General features: G+C 38.1%; 2 protein-coding genes across 4 annotated transcripts; one reads left to right on the top strand and one right to left on the bottom strand.

Moving 5' to 3' along the window:
* Positions 1-5,241: 5,241 nt before the first annotated feature.
* On the bottom strand, positions 5,242-15,090 carry ENKUR (enkurin, TRPC channel interacting protein). Its single transcript, XM_041488934.1, has 5 exons — positions 14,885-15,090; positions 12,505-12,650; positions 11,127-11,347; positions 9,220-9,366; positions 5,242-5,781 (listed from the first exon to the last, which is right to left on the bottom strand). The coding sequence occupies exons 1-5, from the start codon at positions 14,956-14,958 to the stop codon at positions 5,608-5,610; spliced, it is 762 nt and encodes a 253-aa protein (XP_041344868.1). The 5' UTR covers positions 14,959-15,090; the 3' UTR covers positions 5,242-5,607.
* Positions 15,091-15,291: 201 nt separating this feature from the next.
* THNSL1 (threonine synthase like 1) lies at positions 15,292-23,984 on the top strand. 3 transcript variants are annotated; one of them, XM_041487449.1, is made up of 3 exons: positions 15,292-15,307; positions 16,846-16,937; positions 17,439-23,983. In XM_041487449.1, exon 3 carries the CDS (start codon positions 17,493-17,495, stop codon positions 19,716-19,718), a length of 2,226 nt encoding a protein of 741 aa, XP_041343383.1. In that variant the 5' UTR covers positions 15,292-15,307; positions 16,846-16,937; positions 17,439-17,492; the 3' UTR covers positions 19,719-23,983. The 3 variants fall into 3 exon arrangements, with proteins under 3 accessions (XP_041343383.1, XP_041343370.1, XP_041343378.1); XM_041487436.1 differs by lacking the exon at positions 15,292-15,307 and adding an exon at positions 15,426-15,705 and having other exon boundaries at positions 17,436-23,984; XM_041487444.1 differs by lacking the exon at positions 15,292-15,307 and adding an exon at positions 15,426-15,705.
* Positions 23,985-25,187: the final 1,203 nt, after the last annotated feature.

Here is a 25,187-nt window from a genome sequence, read left to right as displayed (position 1 = left end):
TAAAAAAAAAATGGCTAAAAGCTGCCATTCAAGATGTTCGTCTATTTTTTTGAATATGTATAACCTTCAAATCACTGTTAGGCACTGCTTCACAGAACGCTGGGCTTTGACTTATTTGGTCTATGATAAACATCTTTAATACAAAACTACATTTTTGTTTGTTATTAATCTCACTGTGCCAAACCAGAGCAGCGAGAGCTTTGCTTTGCAATTTCCTGGCTCCTGAAGATACCCTTCCTGCTTTTCAGGTTCATGTTATTAATATAAAGTCCTTATAGCTGAAAGAAATGCAAACAGAAATTTCCTCTTGTCCTTCAATTCTGGAATAAACTTTATATTCTTTATAATATTATGGAAATATTTACCCTAACCAGCTATTTAGAGGTATTGACGTTTGAATGATAAAGCACTATTTTCAAGGAATGCTGCTCACATCATATCCTATGACAAATTCATCATGCGTGACCATGAAACTAGTCAGGGAGTTGTAACTATATAGTGGGTCACACCCAATGTAATGAATTTAACTGTTAGAGTTTGTTTTCTTTTTAAAGGAGGTTGTTCACTTGGATTCATCCCTCTTTCTAAATTATTTTTTCTTAATTAAAACAAATCTAGGAAAGTCTGCCAGACAAAAGAATTCAGAGTGTCTTGAACAACTAAAGAAGTAACAGTTTAAGGGCTTTTTTTCCCCACAGAATAGCTCAGTTATCTATTATATAATTTTGTATACTTCACAGCTTGCCTAGAATAAACAGGGCAGTAACAAAAGTGTATTGAAAAACAGTCTGGTCCTGAGAGTTCTCCTGTAGCATAGGACAGTGCTTGTTGATGGCTGGACAGCCTCTGTACTCTGTTGCAGCACAGAATGACCCACAACCCGAGGGTGCTGAAATGCTGGATTTGGACCATTTACTAATTTTATTGTTTGTGCAAAAGACAAATAATTCCTCCTGATAAAACAGCAAAATGTGGTTGTTTCTCCCTTGTGCAGTGCTTGGGGCCACATGTTGAACACTACTGGAGATTTTCCTTCAAAGAGAGAATTACTACATTGCTTCCTCAGCTTGAATATGGACCTCAAAGCAACATGAGGTCCTTTAAAATGGACCTCAAATAACAGTTCTAGAGGTACTTGTCCATTTTTACAGCAGCTCTTGAAATTAGAGGATTGAGTCACCTGAATTTTCCATATGGGGGCTCTCACTAGCAAGATTAAATTCACCATTAATTTTAGTAACTTTGAGTAACCAATAGCTTTTAAACTATTCCATAGTGCTGTGTAGGCTCAAATCATAGTTCTAAATTTAGGCACACATATGCTGTATTTAAAAGAGAAGGGCTCAAATTGCATGTCAAAAATCCAAAAAAATGAGAAATGCAGTATTAATGGCTACCAGTGAAAAAGCCAGGTATAAGTCATTTACCATTGCATTTCAAAAACATGCTATGACAAAGACATGAATAAATCATATTGCTCCAGGGAATACATTAAGTGCTTTAAATCTCATTTCTCTTCCTTCAACTCCTACTTTTCAGTGGCTGAAACAAATGAAATGAGGGTTCTTGGAAAACAGATCCTTTTAGTAAACAACAAGAATCTTATTGCATGGTCTTCATGCCCAGATGATCATATTTATTATTACTGTTATTATAAGCACACAAGAGCTCTACTAACAGACAAAATTGTGTCAAGACACTAAGCAAAGAGAAAAACATGACCCATATGACAGATAGCTTAACAATCTAAGACAAGAAACAACAGGCTACAGTGCCAGGGGAGTTCAAGGAAACTGCACAAGTCCACAAGATTAACCCTTATTTCAGTTCACCAGCAGCTTTTTTTGGTGAGCACCACTGCAAAGGACATTTGAGGAAAGATTTGAATACAAAATTATTCCAGTGTGTGCATGTTTCTGTGAATTTCTTCATGCTATGGAGTCAATGTTGAGGCTGGCGTGGCATAATGAATTAACACCACAGGCTGGTACTGTGACTGAACAGAAGTTCACTCTCCTAGCAGCATCAACAAGAGCAGCATACAGCTACTATTTGGCTGCCTGTCTACAACTATTTGTGGAGGTACAGTCTATAAAAAAATTGTGTTTCATAACTTGCTGAAATATAAGTCACATTTATATCAGCACCCTTTAAACAGTAAAGAAAAAACCACAAGAAATAACTCATGTTGCACTCCTACCATAATGCCACTGTTTAGCCTGGAAGGTGAACACTGTGAATTTACTTGTATTTTATTTACATAATTTTGCATGACCAGAAGGAGCAGGAGGAAGACAGAGATAGCATGAAAAACCCTGCAGTCTAGGCATTTATGGGGTCAAGTGTACATCACTACCTTGGATGGCCACTCATGGGAAGAATGGCCATTCCTCCTTGGCTTAGTCATGCTCAATATACACCTGGATCATGGGGTGGACAATGCTGCAGGGCTCAGCAGCTGCCTTCCTTGACTATGGGAAATGTCAGATGACCTTAATAACAGGGTTTGCCGCCTGTCTCCCCTCTAATTATGTCATTAATACTATAAGCATCCTAAAGCTGAGGATGAAAGTGTAGACGAGGGCTAGCATTTATCTAGGATCTTATTAATCTGCATATATGTGAAATTTTCTTATCTGAAAGATGTCTGCCTTTATTAAGTCTGAAATTGTTAGATATATTGTGTTGCCTGAAATGTATGCCAATGAAAGGACCAGATTTTAGCTTCATGGCAGAGCCATTACAGCAGCAGTTTGCAGTACCAATTTTCCATAAAAATATACAAGGGGTCAGAACATGCTCTCCCACAAAAAAAACCTACCTACAGAGACTATGGAAAATGAATTCATTGGTGAGTTTCTCCCATTTTTCCCACTGAATGTTGTGAGGTGAATGAGGTTACCTCTCTAGGTTTTGAAGAACTGTCCCAGACTTAGTCTCCAGGAACACACAGAGCCCAAAAAGCCACCATGGTCCAAGATCAGCCACATGGAGCCCACATGCTCCTGTCAGAGCTGTTTGCTCGAGGCAATCAGGAACTCCCTCTGTTGTGATGATGCCATATCTGATCCCTTCCTTCCTTAATATAAATAGTTTCATTCTCAAGAAAAGCCAGTGAGATATTCATCATAATTTCACGTTGCTATTTTTAAAAAATAGATACACAGCTTTGTCATGCACAACTTCCAACAGGAAATATTTTCAGTTTGTGAGAATGTAACTCTTACTGACCAATAGATTATTCATGCCCCATTTTTTTATGTTTTATTATGGTTATCCAATTTAATATCGACAATTTAAAATTACCAATTTTATAATTATGAAGTACTGAAGCAGTTTGGTTATAGTCTTTGTTATTTCATTGATTATTAGTAACTGACTAGTGAATTTAAAGGATGTTTCAACTGGTAATACTACTTTTTAGCCTGTGGACAGACTTGTTTCTGTTAATATTTAATAGCTTTTATGAGGGAACAATTCTATCAGAACAACTGAGTTTATTAATCTTTTTCATTTTGTTATACCAATGGTACATATTAGTTGATTCACGAATATTATACTTTCAATTACTGGCATTTCCTGAACATATAAATACAGAGTTACATTTGGATTCTGTAAATTTGTCGAATTTCCCAGAGAGAGCTAAAGGGTAAGAACATTATCCTTCTGCATGCATTTTCAATGATTTTCATATATTTTTTTTCCATAATCAGAGGTGTAGGCAGGTCCCATGGAATTCACACCAAAAGCCTCTCCACAGGGTACAGCCTCTCCATAGGGTGACAGAATAAATTCACATGTCTCATGAGGGGAACATGCAGCAGATCTACTTGCAAAGAGCTATATGAGGCTCAGGAAGAAAATGCTACAGCATTGTTGAAGGACACTAGTGACAGTCCAGCTACAGAAGGACACTGGCTTTTGTCTCTTCCTCTTCTGTTAAGCAGGAATACTTTTTCCATTCACTTCCTAATTTCCCAATAATGTATTAGCATACTTCTGACAATGTTAAAAACCAGTCATTTATACTGGTGAATGATGAACGTTTCTAAGTGTGGCCTAGCTGCTCATCCCAATTTTTTGGATAGGCCACCATCTATTTTGTATTTCCATAAAGTTAGCACTGATGATAAATGGAAGAACCAAATACTGATCCTAACCTAAATCAGCCCATCTGCAAATAAACGAAGGCTGAGAGGGAGGCAGTGGGAATGCATGCTCTTTTGGAGTCAAATCCTTTTTCTTTTTTTTTTTTTTATTTCAAGCCATAAGAAACAGCCTTTTCTGTTTACACTGAATTTCTTAAGAGGGGCATCAGGTACTTCACTAAAAGAAAATGTCACATATTATTAAGTGCTAACAATTAAGTGTAGTTTTGTTAAAATATACAGTGTGTCATTCTTTTGAATAAGAAATATATTAAATCCACATTTTACCAATCTGCAGCTTTCTTCCAGCTTTTATCCTTCAAAAATAAACATGATTGCTTAACAATAAGTTACAAATAAGAAAATATGCATTCCTGCTCGCCCACATGTTCCTAGTGTATGTCATAGAAAAATATAACATGCACAAGAAACAGAACCTAGAATCACTGTGAAGTCTTTAAAGCCATTCCCTGACAAATTTAGGAAAGGAACTCAATGTATGGGAAAATTTGAGTTTTCGTAGTTAATTTCAAATTTTTTTACTTTATCCTTTGCTGATGTCACAACAGCTGCTGGTGGTAGTGATTGACACCATACAGAAAAAGCTGTGTTCTGAAAGGCTGGAAAAGATCTTTTCTAATCTGAATGATACCTACGATTCTATGAAGCAAAGGTTAAGCAGTAGGAAAAAAACCCATTTTTTCCTTCTATGCAAACAATGGCGAGACAGTGTGCTGATATAATTTTTGTCTAAGTCTTGACTCAGATGCTTGTATGTTGCTTTCATTCTAACAGTACACACATAATTCCAGCCAAACACATTTTTCTAATTTAACTGTAGATTTACTATAGTATTACAGAATTATGTACTTGTAAAAACACACATGTGGTCTGTATTGTGTGAAGTCTGCATTATTACAGGTTTCCACATTAAAAATTGGTTTTGGTAACAAAAAATAAGTTCATAAAATGTTATACAGAACCCAAGGTGTTTAGAAATACAATTGGTCAAGTTTTTAAGTAAAACACAACATCTCTTTAATATACAGTCCAGAAGCCATTCCATCCTGAAGTTCTATTTACCAACCCGTCTTCAGCAGCCAATTATTTCCCTTTGTTTTGGCTAGGCAAGGAAACATGTACTCCAAACATATGAAAGAGTGTTTTATATGCTTTCTGTATGATGTTTATAGAAATCTCAGTAGTTAATAAAAATTACAAAGAATAATAAATTCATTATTCATACTCAAAGTTTAGTTAAGTATTTTATTTCAAAATGTTTGGGGAATTGTACAGATAAGAGTTATATGTAACAACTTTTCTAAGATGCTACATACTTAGTTGAATATTTCCTTCTAAATAGTTGACAGTAGCATCTTCTGAGAATTTATAGAGGCACTTCTTGGAGATGCGGGGACAGAGACAAAGGAGAAAAGAGGCAGTATCTCAACAACAATCCTTACACATTTGCAATGTAGACAGTTTTGTGCTTCTCAATTGCTGCTATGTCATGCTCCAGTTGTTTCAGCTTTAATTCCAGTTCTTCTTTATGCATCTTTTTGTACGTGGTGTCTGTTACTATTGGAAGACCCTGATATGCACGATTTATTTCCTCCCAGTTCTTTTTCAGTGCCTGGTGCCATTACATGAAAAGGAAATATATGAGAAAAAGTTAGAACAATATGTATAAAACTACTTGGTTTTTTATTTATATTAAATTTGCTAAGTGTCACTGCAATGTAAAAATAATAGATAAGTACATTAATAATGTGTAATCATCTTAATTGGACCAAATCAATTAAATCCTTAAGAGTTATGATACTTGGAACTCCAGCCATATTCAGCAAAATTCAGCAAAGTTTCAGGCCATCTCACCATCAGCTTAATTTTCTGTAATCGAGACTTTGTTCAGACCACGGTCACCAAAATGATTCCACAGGATTTTAACTTCTATAAACTACTTTTAAAAAATGCCGAATAATTGCATTCCCCTTCTAATCTACATTTACGGTAACAACTGTGGGCAATTTATTTATCATTTGGACTAAAAACCCTAACTGTCACTGACCCTATCAATAATAATTTTAATAACTACTACCTCTCTTGAATGCTGCTGTGCAAAGAACTACCTTTCTAGATAAAGCAAACCACATCCTCCATATACAAAATCTTGAAACTAAAATTCTACGTTTAAAAATTTAAAATGCTATGATCAAAACTTATTCATAAACCTGTTAAATCAGAGACAGAGACACCAGAGACAACACTTTTATCCACCAATATACACTAAAAGGAAGCAGATAGTGGTAGAAAAATAAAATTTACATCTTGTCTTTATATCCTTCTTACAATTACCACAACCATCGCTCTTACTTTCTCTCCTCAAAAGTATAATCAAAATCTGCACATTATATCCCCATTTTTGTGAGGATTTAGTAGACTTTATCCAGTGCATCAAATGTCCCCATGAAAACTATATGGGTGAACTTAATAATCACAACTAACGAGGAACTGAGAGAGCAATCAGTAAATAACATGCCTATTGGTGAGAAAACAGTTCTCAAAAATGTTTATGGCTCTCAGTTCTGTCACCTTAGAGGATATCACAAAGTATCTTCAAAAATAAAGAAGGGAAATTACTCTCTTGGGAACCAAAGCTTTCAGCTCTTCTCCATAACTAAAACTGGATTCAATTGGCACACTGATTTTATGGCACACTGTGATTTCCAACCTCACGTCCTCCATTATTATTAAACACTTTTGTCACAGTCTGGCTAACTGATGAACATACTGAAGTTAAATTTAGAGGGTTTATTTTTATATATATTTAGCTTTGAAGACTGTTGTTTCTATTTCAGAACTCAAGCGCCCTTGTGCTTAAAAACTTGTCTTTTGTTGACTGTATAAATTGATTTACAGAAAAAAAATTAACTCTCCTGCCAACACTAAGAAAAATATAATCTTTATTATGAACTAATATTTTAACAATTCAAACCAGTGTATTTATTGCATAGCAATTCATGCTTTTTGCATATTCATATTAAGCATCTAAGTGTTGCTCATAAAGGTCATTACAACAATCTTCATATACAAATATTTACATAAGCTTAAAAACCTTACTGCTACATGTGAAACTTAGAGCAACAAGGATATTTACCTACTGTCTGGTAACAATACTTGTTTTTGCTATCCAAGGCTGTAAAGTACTTTGGTAAGTTTCATAGTCTACCAGGCATCAGGTACAGTTTACAAGTATATAGGCATAAAAATAAATCTCATCTTTTCAAAAACTTTCATAAAAGAGTAATTCATAGATTATTTAAACAATTCTTATTTGTGTACACTAGTAAGAACTGGCTTGGAAATAATTGAAAACAATGAATTTTAAAACATTAGAGCATACATTCATCAAAATTGCTCTATCCCTACAAAGTGGCGTGATCAAAAGCAGATCATGACTCTATAAAAATCTCCTTCACAGCTCCTCCAACAATGTAATATGCTGACCACTATTCCTACTGCTAGATCACAAACTGAATATCCAGCTCTATATATGGAATACTAATACATGCTGGATTAGTGAGAAATATGTACTGCATTTATCAACATTCTCTTTTATTCTCACAAAATCCCAACCAAAGTAAGCACAACGCAAAAGAGTTCAAAAAATGTTGGCACAAATTACTTCCCTTTATTTTTGTAATGTCATGAGGCTTGATTTTGGTCTCAGGCATCTACTGCCACGTATTCTTTCAAATCATATAGTGCACATGTGTTCACTAGCAATGTCAATTATTTTAAAGGACAGAAATTCCCATATGTCTACAGCTGAGCCCTGGGTAGAAGCCACATACCCTGGGGACACTAGTTCCTCCTGACAATATAACTGTATAAGTAAGCCCATGGAAGTGTAAATGTTTTTGAAAAAAAAATACTGAGTTAATAAAAACAATCTAAAAATTTTAAAAATTAAAAAATATTCCAGTGCATTCCTCTATTTGAAAAATACAAAACATCATTTTAATCAAACTAAATGCAGAATGGTGAGCAGCTGGACATTGGACCATCAGCTTGTCCCATGCCTTTCTCACCATAAAAAATATCTCAATCTTCTTCAAAACAGCATGCTGTTTTGTTCTTTATATTGCTGTCAGTGCAATACCCTCACCTCTCTCCCATTCTCCTTCCTAGCTTCTACTGCTTGTTGTATATGCAAAAGACCATTGTGCTGGACATTTCAGATCTTGCCAATTAACCAGTTTGTCTTTCAGGCAAGAGAGTTAGACATTGTTTTCTCTCTGGATATTTTTTTGTGGGCATTCAGCATCTTTGAGCTGTCCATCTATTTATTAATTTGTTTCAGGTGGATGATAAGAGCAAGTTATTAAGGAACAGACTGATATACAGATATCATAGTCATATAAGCTTCATTTTCACAGGAAATTTGTCTAAAAAGTGGTCAAGAAAAATTCCAGTTCTAGGTCAGGATATACTTTTAAGAAATCTCTTTTATGCTCTACTCCTTTTATGGTATTAATTTTCTTTAAAAAGTCTTGTGCATAAAAACCGTATGAAAGTATACAGAACAACTTGACAGAAGACAAAATTTTCAGTTATAGTTCTGTGCCTACATTGCAGATTAATTATGGGGGGTTTTTTTGCCACATTTTAAAGCAAGTCATTATGCTTTAATCAGTGAGGTCACAATGTGAAGATAGAAATTGCCGATAAAAGGAGAAATATTCTGCATTAGGAAAAAATTTGTATTTCTCCATTAATAAGTGTCACTAAATCCATATTGGTGATTTTCTGCTCTTTGAAGTTTCACTGAAATTTGAAGTCATTAATGTGAATAAGGACCAAACAGAATTGAAACAATTAAAACTGTATCTAGATTAGTTCCTTTCAGTTGTATACAACTGTTCTACAGCTCCATCTAGTGAAAAAGCGACATACTAATTTGTTTCACTTAAAAAACCCAAAAAGTATACTTTTATTATTTATATGGACTTACATTACTGTATTTAATCTTTTGGACATGATACTAATTACACTAAATCAAAATATGCACCTTCAGAACATTTGTCCTTTCTTCTTCAGATAGAACTTTCATGGCTTTCTTCTTCAGTTGCTCCAAAACACTGGCCTGGTATTCTTCCTCCTCTCTCTTCATTTCTTCATTTCTCTGTATCACATATTTTGGTAAAACACCATAGTTCTATAAGGAGAAGAAAGAAGTTCCTTATATGTGCTTTTAAGAAGGAAACAAAGAGATACGTGTCATTCATCCATTTGCAAAAATTGCTTGAAATGACAATTTGTGCTACTGAGCACTAAAATCCTAAATCACCATGTTCTTAAAAGTGTCAAACATGATTATCTTTTTAGCCTGAGAAAAACATATAAACAATTCACTTCAATTTATTTTCACAACCTTAGAGGACAACAGAATCCAGAAACCAAAATGTCTATTTATAAGAACTGCTGGTTGAGCAAGGAGTTTGAAACCTGTTCATGACTGACCCATTTTACATTTTTATACAGTGTCAGCTTCTATGATTGGAAACATTCCTGAGACAATGTCTTTGAAAGGTCTTCCTGTATCATGATTTTTGCTGAACATTGCAACATACAAGAACACATACATGAAAATTGGACTAGTTAAGAAGGATAAACTATTCCATACTGATGTGTTTCAGTGAGGGAAAAAATAACTTCTGAATATCCCAGACATTCTTGGGGAAACACACCTATTTTACCTCAACCTTTGTAAAATAAAGCTACTCTAGCCAAAAGATATCACAGTCTACCTTCTGTCCACTAAACGCAAAATTATTCAGTAACCTCTTAGTGTCAGGTAGCACTATGACTAGCATGGTTTATGTACATGTTTAGCCATGGAAAAGTACTGCAAGGGCTTCAGGTTCTTTTTGGCATCTCCTCTGTCACAAGTTATGTCTTATGCCATCTCTTAATGCTCTGTCATGGGCTGCATGTTTACATAAGCCAGACTCTTGATAGATCTTATTTTCCTGGGTAGGGGATGGACTGTTCCTGTGCACAGAAGAAGTTGTATTTAAAAGCATGTCACTCTCCCAAGGTCTTTGCTTTCCAGAGCTGTCTCACATGGGGTCCTACTTACCAGTTACCCTCAACAAGCTGCTGTTTGCTGTTCTGAGCAGTCAGTACCCTACCACCTGGCTCCCTAAACAGGAGGGGGTCTGCAACTGCTACATGGTCTGTGCCACCCAGACCACAAGTGATTATCACACCCCTGAGCAATTCTTCCTGGTTTGTAAGTAGCAGAACCAGAAGAGTATGACCATTGATTGGCTCATCCACCATCTGTGAAGATTTTGCTAGCATGCTTCAGGAAACTTTTTTGATTGCTTTCATGCCATTGTGTTATCCTTTCAGCAGCTATCAAGGAGAGCAAAGTCTTCCATAAGAAGCTGCATTATGACCTGAAGATTTCCTCAAGTTGCTTAAAGAGATTTTCATCCAGCTCCTCACCTTAATGGGTGCTCCATAACGAACACACTTTTGACAGTTGCTGGCCTTTCCTCTGATTCTGACCCAACAGGCTCAACCAGCCTGTTGCCAGTTTCATAGAAGAACTCCATATATTTGAACAGCTCCTTCATTCAAAGAGCAACCCTCCTTCTCTTGTTCCCTGCCTGTCTTTTCTAAGCGGCAAACATTCACTCATCACAGCTTTCCATGTCTCCCCTTTTAACACTCCCTGGCTTCCCAATGCAAGATATATACTATTGCTTTAGAACAATCATTCTGCAAATTTTTTTGGCTGACAGCATAAGCAAATGAAAACAGAGCAAAGGCAAGGCACAAATCTAGTGCCAGTGATTTCTTCTCGATGAATTCAAGAGGTCTAACACAAACAGCCATGGTATCTATGCAATAGTGAAACTAAAATAGGCATTACGAATAGTGTTTCCAATATAATTTAATAAAACATACCTTTTTTTTAATGTATTTTGGATAAAGTCCTGAAGGTTCAAGGAGATATTTATCTCCCTGTCTTGTATCAACACAAAAATGTCGAGGCTTTTTAGGCTCCCCTGTCATAACAGCAACCGCATTTTTAATTATAAAATTCTTTTTAATGCGAGTAACTGGGTGGTATGTCCTGGGTGGCACTGACAATGGAAGCAATTTTTTACCATCCTCTTCTTTGTTTTCTGTGAATAGAGCATGTAAACATTCTCAGCAACAAATCTGAGGAGATTTACAATTTCATATTATTACACTTTTCAAAAGGGAAAAACTATGTACAGAATTACATAAAAATACATCCCAACAGTGTCTACAATGAAAGAACTGCCTGTCAATGAACTGTGAGGTATGTTTGTTTGGCCTAACAGAAGTTTCATAACCTAGGAAATACTATGGTGTTTCAGATGGGTTTTCCTTATTTGTCACTCATTTTCTCTTAATTGCAGTAGTACAGGATTTTTTCAAATGTAATCATAACTACTTTTAGTAGAGGTGCTCATCGTCAGAGCCCTTGGGCAATAATGGTCCTGTCCAGTCTCACCTGGCACATCCACCCCACCCCCTTGGGCTCACAGCCCCATTTCACCTGTCAATACCTGGATGAGCTGTCTCAGCCATGTCTGCCCCTAGTCCTGCTCCTGAAGAGCTATATGGAATCAGTGGAGGGACCTGGCCTGTAACCTGATTTTGCCTGATGGTCAGTGGGACACTGACAGGGCAGACTTTCCTCACCAGCCCGCTCTGCTGGCTGCCTGACGTGGTCGGACTGCACTCTCTTGGTGAGGTCTTTGCCCAGTCTCCATGGTGGTTGCCCTCAATGTCTGACTCATCTCTCCCTAGGGAAGAGCCCTGCTCCTGCTGCTCCCTAATCCTTATAAACAACTTCTCATAATCCTTTCTCCAGAGAATATAGACTTTCTTCCATTTGAGTGTAATATTTTCTCCAAGGCACCAAGAGAATTCAGTAGTATCCTGAGTAGTCTCACTTATAGTAAGCAATTAAGAATAATTATTTCCCATCATATTTCCCACTAGACATAACTCTAATTCATTATCATTACCAGAAATAATGATCCAAGTCGTCTGAGTTCATGTTCTTTGGCAGTAATAAGTGTAATGTCACAAGTGACAAGCTCATTCCTACAACAGCTGGGTCCTGATACTGCCCCCACAACAATACTGATACTGATTCCAACAGCTGGGTCCTGATACTGCCTCCACAAACCAGTACTTCTGTTTTTACAACCTGATAGCTGGCCATAACGTAGTACTGTAGGACATGAAGATATAACTCTACTCTAAAAAATACATTATACTGCATAAATTTCCTGTCTACACTTACTTGGTGCTAGCTTGGGTTCCTTGGAACGTTTCTGCAGAAAATCATTTGGAGATGGCACGGCAACTTTTGCTGGCCCCATAGTTTTCCACTGAGATTTATTTTTCTCTGCCTCATGTTTCACAAGTTGTTTAAGCTTGGATATATACCTTAGAGGTTAAAAAATATCCATAAAGAAGTTAAAGGTCAGAAAAATATTCAAAATAGTTCTTCAAAGAATATACTTTTTTGCAGTAGCTCGTGGCAAAAGCCTAATCAGTTTCGTTTTGTACTCTCTCCCAAATAAAGACCATCATTCACACAGCCTCCATGCTAATGCTAAATCTAGTAGTGCACTGACAAATAAGCTTTCTGGTTCTGAAGTTAGCTTGCTTCTTCCTTCTGTTCTTGTGTCTCTGAGGTCAGGATTATCACACTTGGGGAAATAAATACCAAATATATACGCTGAAAACAGACATTCTGAAATCCAACAAAACCTACATTTTGTAAATAAACTTGAGTATTGCTTGCATGAACTCCTTATGTGCAAATTTTGACCTACTGGGGTTCACAGTCTTGGAATGAGAAAATGCATGAGAAGACACTGAGTTTCTTACATACTGGCATGAGGTGAAAACATCATTTGTGCACAGCTATAGACATTCCTTAGGACAAAGAGATGGGGGATCTGTTATCTTTCCAGTGACTTTCCAGACCAAGAAAGTGGCTCAATATCACAGGGTTTGAGAGGGTTGCAAGGAAAAAACCATGGTTATGACCAACATCAGAATCTAATCTGCTCATCATTTAGCAAAGGAAAAAGAGATAATACATCTGTAAGAAGACAGAAGATGACACCTATTCCTTAGGTGTCAACATATGATATCAAAGTTGGGGAAATGAGGATGTTTGCTGTGGTTTCAGGAGCAGTACCAGTCAGCTGAGAGTGAAATATATGATTTCATTTGGAAAAAAAAACCCCATATAACAAAGTAGATTTTGTATGCACTAGTTAAAACTGGTCAAATCATGCTATTAACCAGGTTCAATAGTTCTGTTATCAGCTGAATATTTGTCACATTGTGAACCTAAGCTGCAAGTGTGGTGACAACAGAAGTCAATGAGATCAGAAGGGGATTTAGTTAGATTATATCTAAGCCATGGAATCTGTTGCCTAAACTAAACCTAATGGTCATGGAGTATCCAAATCTCTGAACGGTATTAAATCAGGAATGGATTTAGCCTGCATGCCTCACCATATTGTCCTTTCACCTTCCTCTGTCTTCAAAAGTATCTGTCCAAAACTATATTCATTCACAATGAAAACAAACAAAATTTAAAGACCTACTTTTACATGGGAAAGACTGAGAACTAGGAATCTCAGAAGTCTGAATCCTTTTACCTGAAACAGGATAACTATCTTTGTTCTAATGAGTGTCACTGATACATCTACTTGTTTTAAAGCTATTGAGTTACGACCTACTCTTTCACTAAAGATGCTAAAGTGTAACAGCCTTTTATATAAGTAGGCACTTGAAATAAACAACACGTCTGCATAGCTCTTGGCAAAAGGCCTTTTTTTTATATTTTTAAGGCAAGTGGTAAGAAAGGGAAGCAAAAGAAACAATGTCAGAGGATACACCTGAAACACAGAAAGTACGGAAACTGGAAAGCCCACCTTTTAGCTGCTCACTGAGCTGTTCTAGGTGCAAATAACAAAGATGTGATGTAATTCCTGTGCACAGAAGGAGTGCTTTGTAAATTATGAACTAACAAGATGTCACTGAAGACACCAAACTTATTCATCACTTCTTGGAGCAGACTGTAAACCCTCAGATCACAGAATCAATTAGATTGGAAAAGACCTCTGAATTATCAAGTCAAACACCATCTTGTCAACTACACAACATCCAGTATTTCCTTAAACACCTCCAGGGACAGGGATTCCACCACCTTCCCGGGCAGCCCACTCCAGTACCTAATCACCCATTCTCGTGAAGAATCTAATGTCCAATCTAAACCCGCCCTGTTGCAGCTGAGGCCACGTCCTCTTCTCTGGTCGGGAACGGCCTAGGGAAAAAAGACCAACCCCCATCTGGCTGCACACTCCTTTCAGGCAGTTGTAGAGAGCAATAAAATCACCCCTGAGCCTCCTCTTCTCCAGGCAGCTCCCTCAGCTGCTCCTCATCGGACTCGTGCTCCAGACCCTTCCCCAAGTTCGCTGTCCTTCTCTGGACAGGCTCCAGCTCCTCAATGTCCCTCCCGATGCCAGTGACTCCTTAGGAGGAGGAGTAACTATGCAAAAACTAGTTTGTTTGGGGGTTTTTGAAACCTGTTAGCCGTCAGATGCATTGCCTTGCCGGAACTAGCCAGCCTTGCAAGCAGCTCCGCCACACTCACATACCCGTCAGATTTGGCGGGCGGCTTCGGCCGGGGCGGGGGGTCACAGCCGCCCTCCTGGGCACTCTGCGTGGCCATCCTGCCGCCGCGGGAGCCCGGGCACAGGGACGCGCTCGCCTGCTTGTGAGGCTCTGGACGCGGGGTACCCACCCCGCTGAGGGGTTCGGACCGGGGAATCGCCGCCTCGCCGAGGGGCTCGGGGCGGGCCGGCGGCTGTTGTCAGTTACCGGGGAAACCGCCAGGGAACGGCGCCATGAGGGGCGGGGCCTCCGCGGCCACCTGCTCCAGCGCCAGCCTCGGAACGGCCGCGCAGGCGCAGCTGCTGCCGGTACGGCCGGTGCGGCGCGCGGGGAGGCGGGGCGCGCCGGGCCGTTGGACTGCGCGTCCGCGGTACCTGTGGCAGCGGTCCCCGTCCCCGCCCCCGCCGGTACGTGCGCGCGCCGCGCTGAGGGCGCCGGGGGGCGGGGGTGGAACCCAGCGGGGTCACGGGGGACGGGACGGGACGGGACGGGACGGGAAGGGAAGGGAAGGGAAGGGGCGAGCGAAGGTGGCAGCCCGCAGCCTGGGGCAGTGCCGGCCGGCTGGGTGGGTGCGGTCCGTGTGGCTCCCTCCCTCCTCCCATCCGCGCTTTGACTCCTTCAGGGAGCCGCTGCAGGAGGTCGGTGCGGGGGCTGGTCTCGTGTCTATGCAAGTAACAAGGCCCAGTTTCCATTAGAGCACCTGTCACCGGCAGTGGTTGTTAAAATTGGGGGTCACGGCTAAAGATATATAGGTGCTGTCCACGTCCATGTCGAGCTGAATAGCCAAAGCAAAATGTTACTGGAGGTATGGGTGTAAGCTCTGCTGCCACAACCCCGCCCTTTTGGCACGGAGTTTGTATCTAAAGTGGGGTGGGTGGATCATTTGACTGTTTTTACTGTTGAAGTTTTGTCAGTGGACAAAAAATAATTTCAAAGAAATGGGTTGTTTTCAATGCTTGCAGCCTTTTACATACATGTACTTTATAAGTGGGTGAGTGCAAAACTCAAGTTGATTTTAAACAATACCTATGGCCTAAATTCACAAGGCAGCCCAGATGTTGCATCTATGATCTGAGTAATGCACACCAACAGACTGCAGCTCAGAGTTACCCTATAGCAGGGCAGGACGTGGCAGGCAGGACTCTGTGCTTGGCATGGTTTTCATTCCCTCAGTTCACATGCACAATGCTTGAAGTGATTCTTATGTTCAAGAAATAAAGTCCCTAAAATATACTGGGTTTGGGTTTATTTACTCCTGAATATTACTTTTTTACATAATGCAAGTTTAGTATAGAGGTCTCTTTCTGTCCCTAAAAAGAAAATATACATATTTATGTATGCACTAGAGTGCTTACTATTGCAATACACTTTTAGAGCAATACCGGATATTACAATTATTCTTCGCCATTTATTTTTCCTTTTATTAAGGGTTTATAAAGGTTTTTTAAACCCTTTTTTGATTAAAGATTTATAAAACTATATTGCATCTACACAGGATGATCCCCTTATACTTTACAAGGATTGAGGAAAACACCTGGATAGCATTCTATGCCCATCTTTACTCTGATCTATGCCTTGTAATTACAGCATATCTTCCAGGTTACAGCACTCGCTGCAAACACAGAGACTTACTGTTCACAAACTCAACTTCACATGAAGTGAGCAAATGCTCTTCCCCCTGCCTCCCATCTCAGTTTTAGGGAGATTTTGAGAGTCTTTCCCCTTTTGCTCTAAACATCGCAGACAAATCATGTGCTCCAGTTAGTGCTGATATTGGTGTTTACTTCTCTAAGTAAACAAAGCACAATGTTGGGAGTTTCTTACTTTGTTGGAAATCCATCCTTCTCAGTTACTTTTTTTGTTAGCGTCCTCATGATTTCTCTCTGTCTGTCTGTCTCTTTCTCATCCTCTTTCCATGCCCAAATTACATTCAATACAATTCCAGTGTAGGAGTTCTTCAAAAATCCCTTGCTTCGTTTCCATCCCTTCAGAAGAGATTTGAATGCAACTCATCCAGCCTTGCTGTTGCACAAGACTGTGAGTTATCTGCATATTTAAGTGGGTCTTGCATTTGCTTGTTTTAGAAAGAAAGGATTAAAAATAATCAAAGTTTTCTTGGGAGGTGGGACAAATGCATATTTTGGTAACATTTTGATTACAAGAAGGTAATCAAGGTAATTGTTACTTATAAATGTGTTACTTAAAGCAAGTCTTCTAGAAGAAAAACAAATTGTTTTTTAATTCCTATAAGCAATATTATTTGCGAACAGTATTGTAATGTAAGGCTTGGATGTCTTTTTTTACCTTGAGGATATGGACTTTGAAGTTGGGTCTGTCAGTGGAAACAAGCTGGAACTAAGCAGGAGAGGGGAATGAGTCTTACTATGAAAAATACCTCCTTGGCACTGATGAGGTCATAGCTGGATTTATGTTTGAACTCTTGTTCTGAATTTTATATCCTTGAGGGCTTTTTCTTAGATATTTTCTGAAGGACTAGTTACTGTTTGTCTTTTTTTTTTTGTTTTCTTTCTGAAGCAGTTAAGTGGATTGTCAAGTTGTCTTGGAAAAAAACCCAGAATAACTCATCAGAAGATGTTTCACATTTTTCAATATCAGCCTTTAAGACTAATAACCCAAAACAGTCTTTCTAGCATGTGTTTAAAACTCATGCTTTCAAGACCTGTTGCATTTGCACAGATATGGAAGTCATGGTTCTCAAGTCATTCTCTTCTTGGGAAGAAAAATATTATCCTGATGGGACCTCCAGGTGCTGGGAAAACAACGACTGGGAGAATAGTGGGCCAGAAACTGAATTGCCCTGTCATAGACATAGATGATGATGTCCTTGAAACAACCTGGAATATGAGCGTGTCAGAAAAACTGCAGGACGTTGGTTATGAGGAATTTCTAGAGGAGGAAGGAAAAGCCCTGTTGAAGTTCTCAGCATCTGGAAGTGTAATTTCCCTTAGTGGGTCCAATCCAATGCATGCTGCTGGCATGCAGCACATAAAGAAAAATGGAATAGTTGTGTATCTGGATGTGCCCACAACAGTCATTATGAGCAGGCTGAAATCAAAGCAAATGGCTCGTATTGTGGGCCTGTCTCCTGGTATTTCTCTCAAAGACGTTCTTCAGTTCAGGAAGCAGTTCTACAAAAGGTGGTTTGACATCCGTGTTCTGTGTGGTGGGGACGTTGCAGCAGAGGTTGTAGCAGAAAAGGTACTTGATGCTGTGAAGAGATACCAAGACTCAGAACTGGAAACTTTCATTTCAACGAGGTCTAGTAGGTCTGGAAGGAGTACGGAAGAAGACTCTCATAAATTGTATTTCAGTGATGTTGTTATTCAGGGCTTAGCCCTTGATGGAGGACTCTTTGTTCCTGAGAGAGGACTTCCAAAATTCACTGCTGAAGACTGGCAAGGTCTGATAGAAGCAACTTACGTTGAAAGAGCCCAGGTGGTACTAGAAAAATGCATACATCCTGCTGATATTCCTGCTTCTAAGCTAGCAGAAATTATTGAAGCTGCTTATGGAGAAAACTTTAGTTGTTCTAAAGTTGCCCCAGTTAGGCATCTGGCAGGCAATCAGTTCCTTCTTGAGTTATTTCATGGACCAACAGCATCATTTAAAGATTTTGCATTACAGTTGATGCCACATTTATTTGCCTACTGCATTCCCAGAAGCTGCAATTACTTGATTCTGGTAGCTACTTCTGGAGACACAGGGAGTGCTGTTCTAGATGGCTTTAGTCGTCTCCATGACACTGACAAACAGAGAATTGCTCTGGTGAATTTTTTTCCTGAGGATGGAGTAAGCCCAATTCAAAAATCACAAATGATTGGCTGTCAGAAGGAAAATGCTTGGTCAGTGGGTGTCAAATCAGATTTTGATTTTTGCCAGAACGCTATAAAGCAAATCTTTACTAATTCTGATTTTACTGGCTTTCTTACAGTAGAATACGGAACAGCTTTAGCTGCAGCAAATTCCATAAACTGGGCACGACTTCTTCCTCAGATAGTTTATCATGCCTCTGCATACCTTGATCTCGTTCATCAAGGTATTATTTCTTTTGGAAGCCCTGTAGATATTTGCATTCCTACGGGAAACTTTGGCAACATGTTAGCTGCTTTCTATGCTAAAATGATGGGAATTCCTATTAGGAAGTGTATTTGTGCTTCCAATGAAAACAATGTTTTGACTGAATTCATAAGAACAGGTGTTTATGATTTGAGGGGAAGAAGATTAGTTTCCAGTTTTTCACCAGCAGTAGATATTTTGAAGTCCTCCAATCTTGAGCGATACTTACACCTGATTGCTAATGAAGATGGACAATTGGTGACACAATTATTTAATCAGCTGGAAAATCAGGGCCACTTCCAGCTGCAGAAAGATCTACTTGGAAAGCTTCAGCAGGACTTAGTGGCTGGCTGGTGTTCTGATGAGGAATGTCTGGCTGCCATTCACTCTGTGTACAGTACTACAGGATATATTTTGGATACACACACAGCTGTTGCTAAAGTAGTTGCAGATCGATTACAAGATAGAACTTGCCCAATTATTATTTCATCTACAGCTCATTATTCTAAGTTTGCACCTGCTATCTTGAGGGCCTTGAGGATTGCAGAAATAAATCAGAATCCATTAAGTCAGCTTCACTTGCTGAGTTCTTACAGCGCTCTGCCTCCAATCCACTGGGGCCTATTGGAGACTCTGAAAAAGACAGGAAATGGGGATCACCAGGTCTGTGCTGCTGATATGAGTGTGCTGATGTCCCATATAGAAACCTTAATTCAAAATCATTTTATGAAAGTTTTTTGAGCAACTGATCCAATGTCCGCAATTGCAATACCTTGTTAACAAGCTGCATGCTTTACTAAAGCCATCATTCATCTGGCCTGTGTCCAGTCCACAGCATATCTCACAGTTTTATATTCAGTTGTCAAGCTTTCAACAGTATTTGTAAGTAACATGTGTGAGATTTCTAGTGGCAGTGAAAGGTTGTGAATCTAGAGTGTAAAAAACTGGAATACCACTTGGCAAATCATACACAGTAGAGATGCCAGCATTGCTGGCTCTCCTTGGCAGTGCTGTCTCCTTCACAAGCCTGAAGCATCCTCAACGGAAGGAGGCAGATAATGAAGTCTGACCTTTCTGGAACTAATAGCTCTGGTTTTGTTGCAACAATGATGTGAACCTTTGGTCAGTGGATGTTTAATTAAACTTTAACTCATTTCACTTAGGGCACTGAAACATAATAATATAATGGTGTTCATATGCTACTAATGAGGGTTGATTTCACTACAAAGATTAAAATATCCTTGTATTGTTAATCCTTGAACCACTGAAGTTTGTGATATATTACCTTCTTGTGTAATGTTTTTTATGTATTGTGTTGCCAGTGTCGAAGTATAAAAATCTGGTAATTTTGTTTTTAACACCTTTAAATATTTTAAATATTTTTTAAATATTTTCCTGTGTCAAATAGAATACCTAATTCAATATTTTTAATATATTTGAGGTGTGGCTCTTCCTCCAGTGTCTTGTAGTCTCTTTCCTAGATGTTTTTTGTTTGAACTTTCAACTTTAAAATCCTTTTTTAGTACTACAGAAGAATCTGATAGTGGTAACAGCTGTCTTCTTAAATAAGAAACAGACTTCACCATTTATTTATATTTTTGTATTATGTTTTATCTTTGAGATCATATAGCTTTTCATGTTCTAATTACTTATGTTTTCATATTTTTCTTAAGTTAATTTCCTTGATGTTCTATTCTATTCAAGCTTTGCATGAATTAATATAAGAAAGAAGCTTCCCAAATTACTTGGCATCTCATCAAGGAAAGTGAAGGATGAATTCCAGTCTGATAGCATCAGAAGTGTTCATTATGTAACCCAAAATACATCTGTGTGGTTTTGCTAATGGCATTGCTCTTTACTGTTTTTTTTTTTTTTTTCCTGAAGAAAAATTAGACTGGATTGTCCTAGGAGATCATGTAGTTATGGACAAATGTATTCTACTAATTGAAGATTATATTTCACAAGTACATAGACTACATTTCATACTATGAGAAATGGTAAAATGATGTATTGAAAGGTTTGAGAGGTAAAGAGCTAAGAGTCTTCAGATGTAAGGACATATAGCTACAGGAAGTTTTGTTTCCCACTAAGATTCAAATAACCTGGTAATTGATAACCTTTTTTTGCCTCTTCAGTAGGCAACATTTTCTGCATGTCAAGATTCACTTGAGGCTTTGAACTGTTCTGGTATCTGATAGCTTCCTCTGTGTGCCTGCTTGTACTTTTTGCCACACTAGAAGTGAACAAGACACCATCTAGCAAACTATTTTAAAGAATTGTAATTTCTTCCAGTGGAAGGTAAAAGTCCCAAGCATGATGTGCCTTTGCCACAGTGAATATGTATACAGTATCATTAAATGTAGCTGAGAACATGGGTGTGACACAGTAGCTTTCTAGATTCCTCCATTCTTAGATACTTTTTTAGGACCTTTCTAGTTCTTTGCTCAAACCTTATTCACTATTTCTGCAGTAACTTTGAAAAATAACTTTTTGTTTTTATGGAATTGTGAACAGACCAGGTTGGATGTGACCTAAAAACATCAACCAACCTTTTGTGAGAAATGGAGCCTACATGAGATTATCTAGCACCCTCTCTGGTTATGTCCTAAAAACTTCCAGCAGTGGAGACCCTTCCACATCCCTGGGGATATTGTTCCAGTGATTGAGTGTTCTCACTGTAAAAATTTCTTTCTTATACCAAAATGAACATTCTCCTGATGCAACCTTCTCCTCTTCCTCCTTGTCATCTCCATATGGCTCCTTGTGAAGAGAGAGCCTCCAATCTCTTCCTAACCACCACTGAAGTATTGGACAGCTGTGCTGAAGTTCCCCCTGAACCTCCTGTAGTATGAAAAGATCTGACTCATTCGATGTCCTCATAGGGCAGGGGAGTTTTCATCATTTTCCAAACACGACCGGGGAAAGACCATGATTATATAATTAAAAAAAAATCCAAGTCCCATAAGAAAAAGTTACATAAGCATATTGCCAAGAAAGAAGCACTGTTTGTATCAGTGATAAGTCTTGTATTTCTGTATGTTTCAATCTGATTCTTATGGTAATTCCAAGTGGAAAAAAAAATTTAATGCTTTCTCTGGATGAGCTCAGTACAAAACCATAATTCCAAATCTTGAAAATAAAAACCCAAAATGAAACAAACCCAACTGACTGGATTGAATTGCTGGGACAGGGTTTGGTTTCAGCATAAGGACTCAGTGGAAATCCTGCAGTACTTTGTTACATGGGGCTTAATGCCATTTAAATCACAGGGCTGTTTGTCATGAACTCTTAAAATACTTTATAGAAACATCTTCAAAGAAGAACTTGTTTTTATAGAAAATACCTGAAAGGGAAGAGCTGAGAATCTTAACAAGATAAGACTATAAGCCAACATCCTACCCTGAGATAACTCAGTGTTAGAGAAACTGGTCAGAACTAAACTAGCAGGGGATTTATTTTGGCATGACTAAATTATTTTATAGTTCATGGCAGTAACCCAAGCATGGTTTGAATTTCTGGTTGCTGCTTTCCTATCACATTATAGCAGTCGATATAGGCTAAATAAGTAAAAAAATGAGCACTTGTACTTAGATAAGGGCTTTCAATGGGGACTTACAGTGTCTAAGGGCAGTGGTTAATGAGCACTTACAATATTAATACATTTCTCAGAATGTCTAAAGGCTTTTACAATATAGTATTTACTAATTTTTAAAAATAATTAATTTTTGGAATTCCATTAACTTCAGTAAACTATTTTCCTGCACTACATCTGCTTGTGGATCCTAGTAATGAACATTATAAAATGCTGCAGTAGTGTCGTGATCCTGGATGTACACAGTATTTGTGAGCTGGTGCTAATGCTGTGTTCTGGTAGATGTGATGTGCAATATTCTGTCCTGCAGGGCCTGTAGCAATGGAAGAGAAAAAGATTTCCAGCATGCTCAGAATAGCTGACTGTGGGTACATAGGATAGTGAGGGAAGCAATCCTCCTTTCTTCCTAGCCCAGATTTTCTTAGTGTCAGCGATATACTGTTGCTCGGCAAATCTTGTGCTACTGTTATGGTCCTTTTTTCCCCCACTGTCAGTATTATGAAAGATTCAAAAGGCATTAAAGACTGGGCATAAGTGCCCTTTTTTTGGTCTTTTTTTGGTGCAGACACTGTGCACACTGAATGCTGTCATACATTATTTTCTATTAACTTCTTAAGGCAAAGTAGTGTGCCAATGGTACAGACAAGCAAATCTATATTGTGCTCGTTAGTAAGATTCTTTAAGCCATTTAGGTTTGCTGTATACACAGTTTGCTCCTATTTGTTTAGCAGGATGTTGCACTATCAATCAATAAAATTCAGGGTGACAGAGTGTGAGCATGCAGATCTACACATTTCCACTTGCTTTGTTGACCCAGAGTAATAGCATTGCTTTAGTTAAGCTGTTATTCTTCTGTATAGATAAATCTTTGCTGAACACTTCCTAGTATATGAAAAACCTCAGGGACAAATTTAACAAATGTAAGAAGAAATACAACATCTATATTTACACTTCTTATTATAAGAATATTTATGTGGAAAATACTTTGTTTTGTTTACAGATGTATCAGGTGCTCATTACTTGCCTTTAGTCACAGCCCTTCTTCTCAGGGAGAAGACATGAGGTAAAGGATGAACAGAACATCAGAAGATAACTCTGTTTTCTTAGTATTTTATGATATAAAAATAATTGCTATTTACACTTTTGAGGTGATGAAATATTTTATCTGATGGAACTCTACAGGGAAGAATCTTGTTGTTCAAAAGGTCAGCTTTGCTTTCAAGGACATCAAGAACAGATATTGCTAATAATTATATCATGTTTGGCATACCTGAAATACACATTACTCATTTGTATCCACTGTATTTTTTCCTAAATAAATACTGCAGCACTTACATAGCACTATAGCACTTCCTTTGCAAATATGTTTGTAAATCCTTACCAATCTGCTATAAAGAAAATCCACTAAAATAAGTGGATTCAGAGTTTGATATTCTTAAGTCTTGAAAGATGTGTTCCATTCTGTGTTTCCTTGAAAGTTAGGGGTATAGTTGGTGGTAATCTAGTAATTCACTTTGCTGAGACTAAGATTTTAGTGAGATAATGTGCACCATTCTGGAAGGAAGTATATATAAAAAAGGAAACACAGATCAAAAATAGCATATGTCTAAACACTGTTTACACTGCACCACAGACTTGTATGGAAAGCCTGTATTCCGAGGATTAGTATGGAAAAGGAAATCCCTTTCCTTATCATGTTTAGTTCAGTGGAGAGATGAGCTAGTTGTCTGTTAGCTGATGTGGAGCAACTTTGGTACACTTCTAATATCATTTCAGGATCATGGGCTTAAAAATTACTTGAATAGTTGAAGCCACAATGAGCAGTTAGTTTCAGTGAATTAATGTGAGTGGGCCATTGATTCTGAACATGTATTAGCAGCTTAAGGATGATTTAAATGTCACTGTGGTTTTTTTTCACAGCAGTTACAAAAGTGCTCAGCTTGCTTATCAGACCTGCAAAGCTGTTTCTTCAGATTTTTTCAGAATGTAGAAATCTAAAAGACAACTGTCTTGGTCCTGGTCTCCAACTTAGCTAAAACTTTCAAAGATCTCTCCATGTGGACCAAGATCTAAGCTGTTTGCTCATTTTACTTGAGAAGACTTTATTTCCTGATTAAGTATTTAACATGCTGTCTGGTCTCCTTCTTGGCAGTATAGGAAAATTATTCAGTAGAATTATGATAACACCTGATTTACTTGCTTGTGTATGATATTATAATATTTAACCAAGGGGAGCATCCACAGTGTTTTCCTTGCACAACAAAGGAACCAATTTTTCTTAAAAAATGTATCTCAAATTTCACAAAATCAGTTACATAGCACAGGAATTATTACTCTAGCTTTTTTTTTTTAGCTATTTTGTCACTGGTATTTGGAATAGACTTAGATATTCAAATAGTTTCTTTTATTTTAAAGAGTTACTGCTATATAAACATGGAGGGTATCACCCCCAGATAAAATTCATCAAGACAATAATTGAGTCAAACCTGAAAGAACTCAAAATGTAAATTGGAAAGGAAAGACTGAACAGATTTGTTATGTGAGATCACACAGGATTTGGCTCTTAACCATGAGTTTATTAAGAACATAGGAGGAAATAAAGTAATGACTGCTCAAAT

Source organism: Pyrgilauda ruficollis, unplaced genomic scaffold (genome assembly GCF_017590135.1).
Source record: "Pyrgilauda ruficollis isolate IOZ18807 unplaced genomic scaffold, ASM1759013v1 scaffold12, whole genome shotgun sequence".
Classification (NCBI taxonomy): domain Eukaryota; kingdom Metazoa; phylum Chordata; class Aves; order Passeriformes; family Passeridae; genus Pyrgilauda; species Pyrgilauda ruficollis.
The sequence above is the reverse complement of the archived record's forward strand: the minus strand, read 5'-3'. Positions and strand labels throughout refer to the sequence as shown.

Coding starts and splice junctions, on each gene's coding strand:
- ENKUR (XM_041488934.1), bottom strand. CDS start 14,958: ATGGCCACGCAGAGTGCCCAGGAGGGCGGCTGTGACCCCCCGCCCCGG. Junction 12,651..14,884: donor CCGCCCGCCAAATCTGACGG/GTATGTGAGTGT, acceptor TTAACCTCTAAG/GTATATATCCAAGCTTAAAC. Junction 9,367..11,126: donor CAAAATACATTAAAAAAAAG/GTATGTTTTATT, acceptor TTCTCCTTATAG/AACTATGGTGTTTTACCAAA.
- THNSL1 (XM_041487436.1), top strand. CDS start 17,493: ATGTTTCACATTTTTCAATATCAGCCTTTAAGACTAATAACCCAAAAC.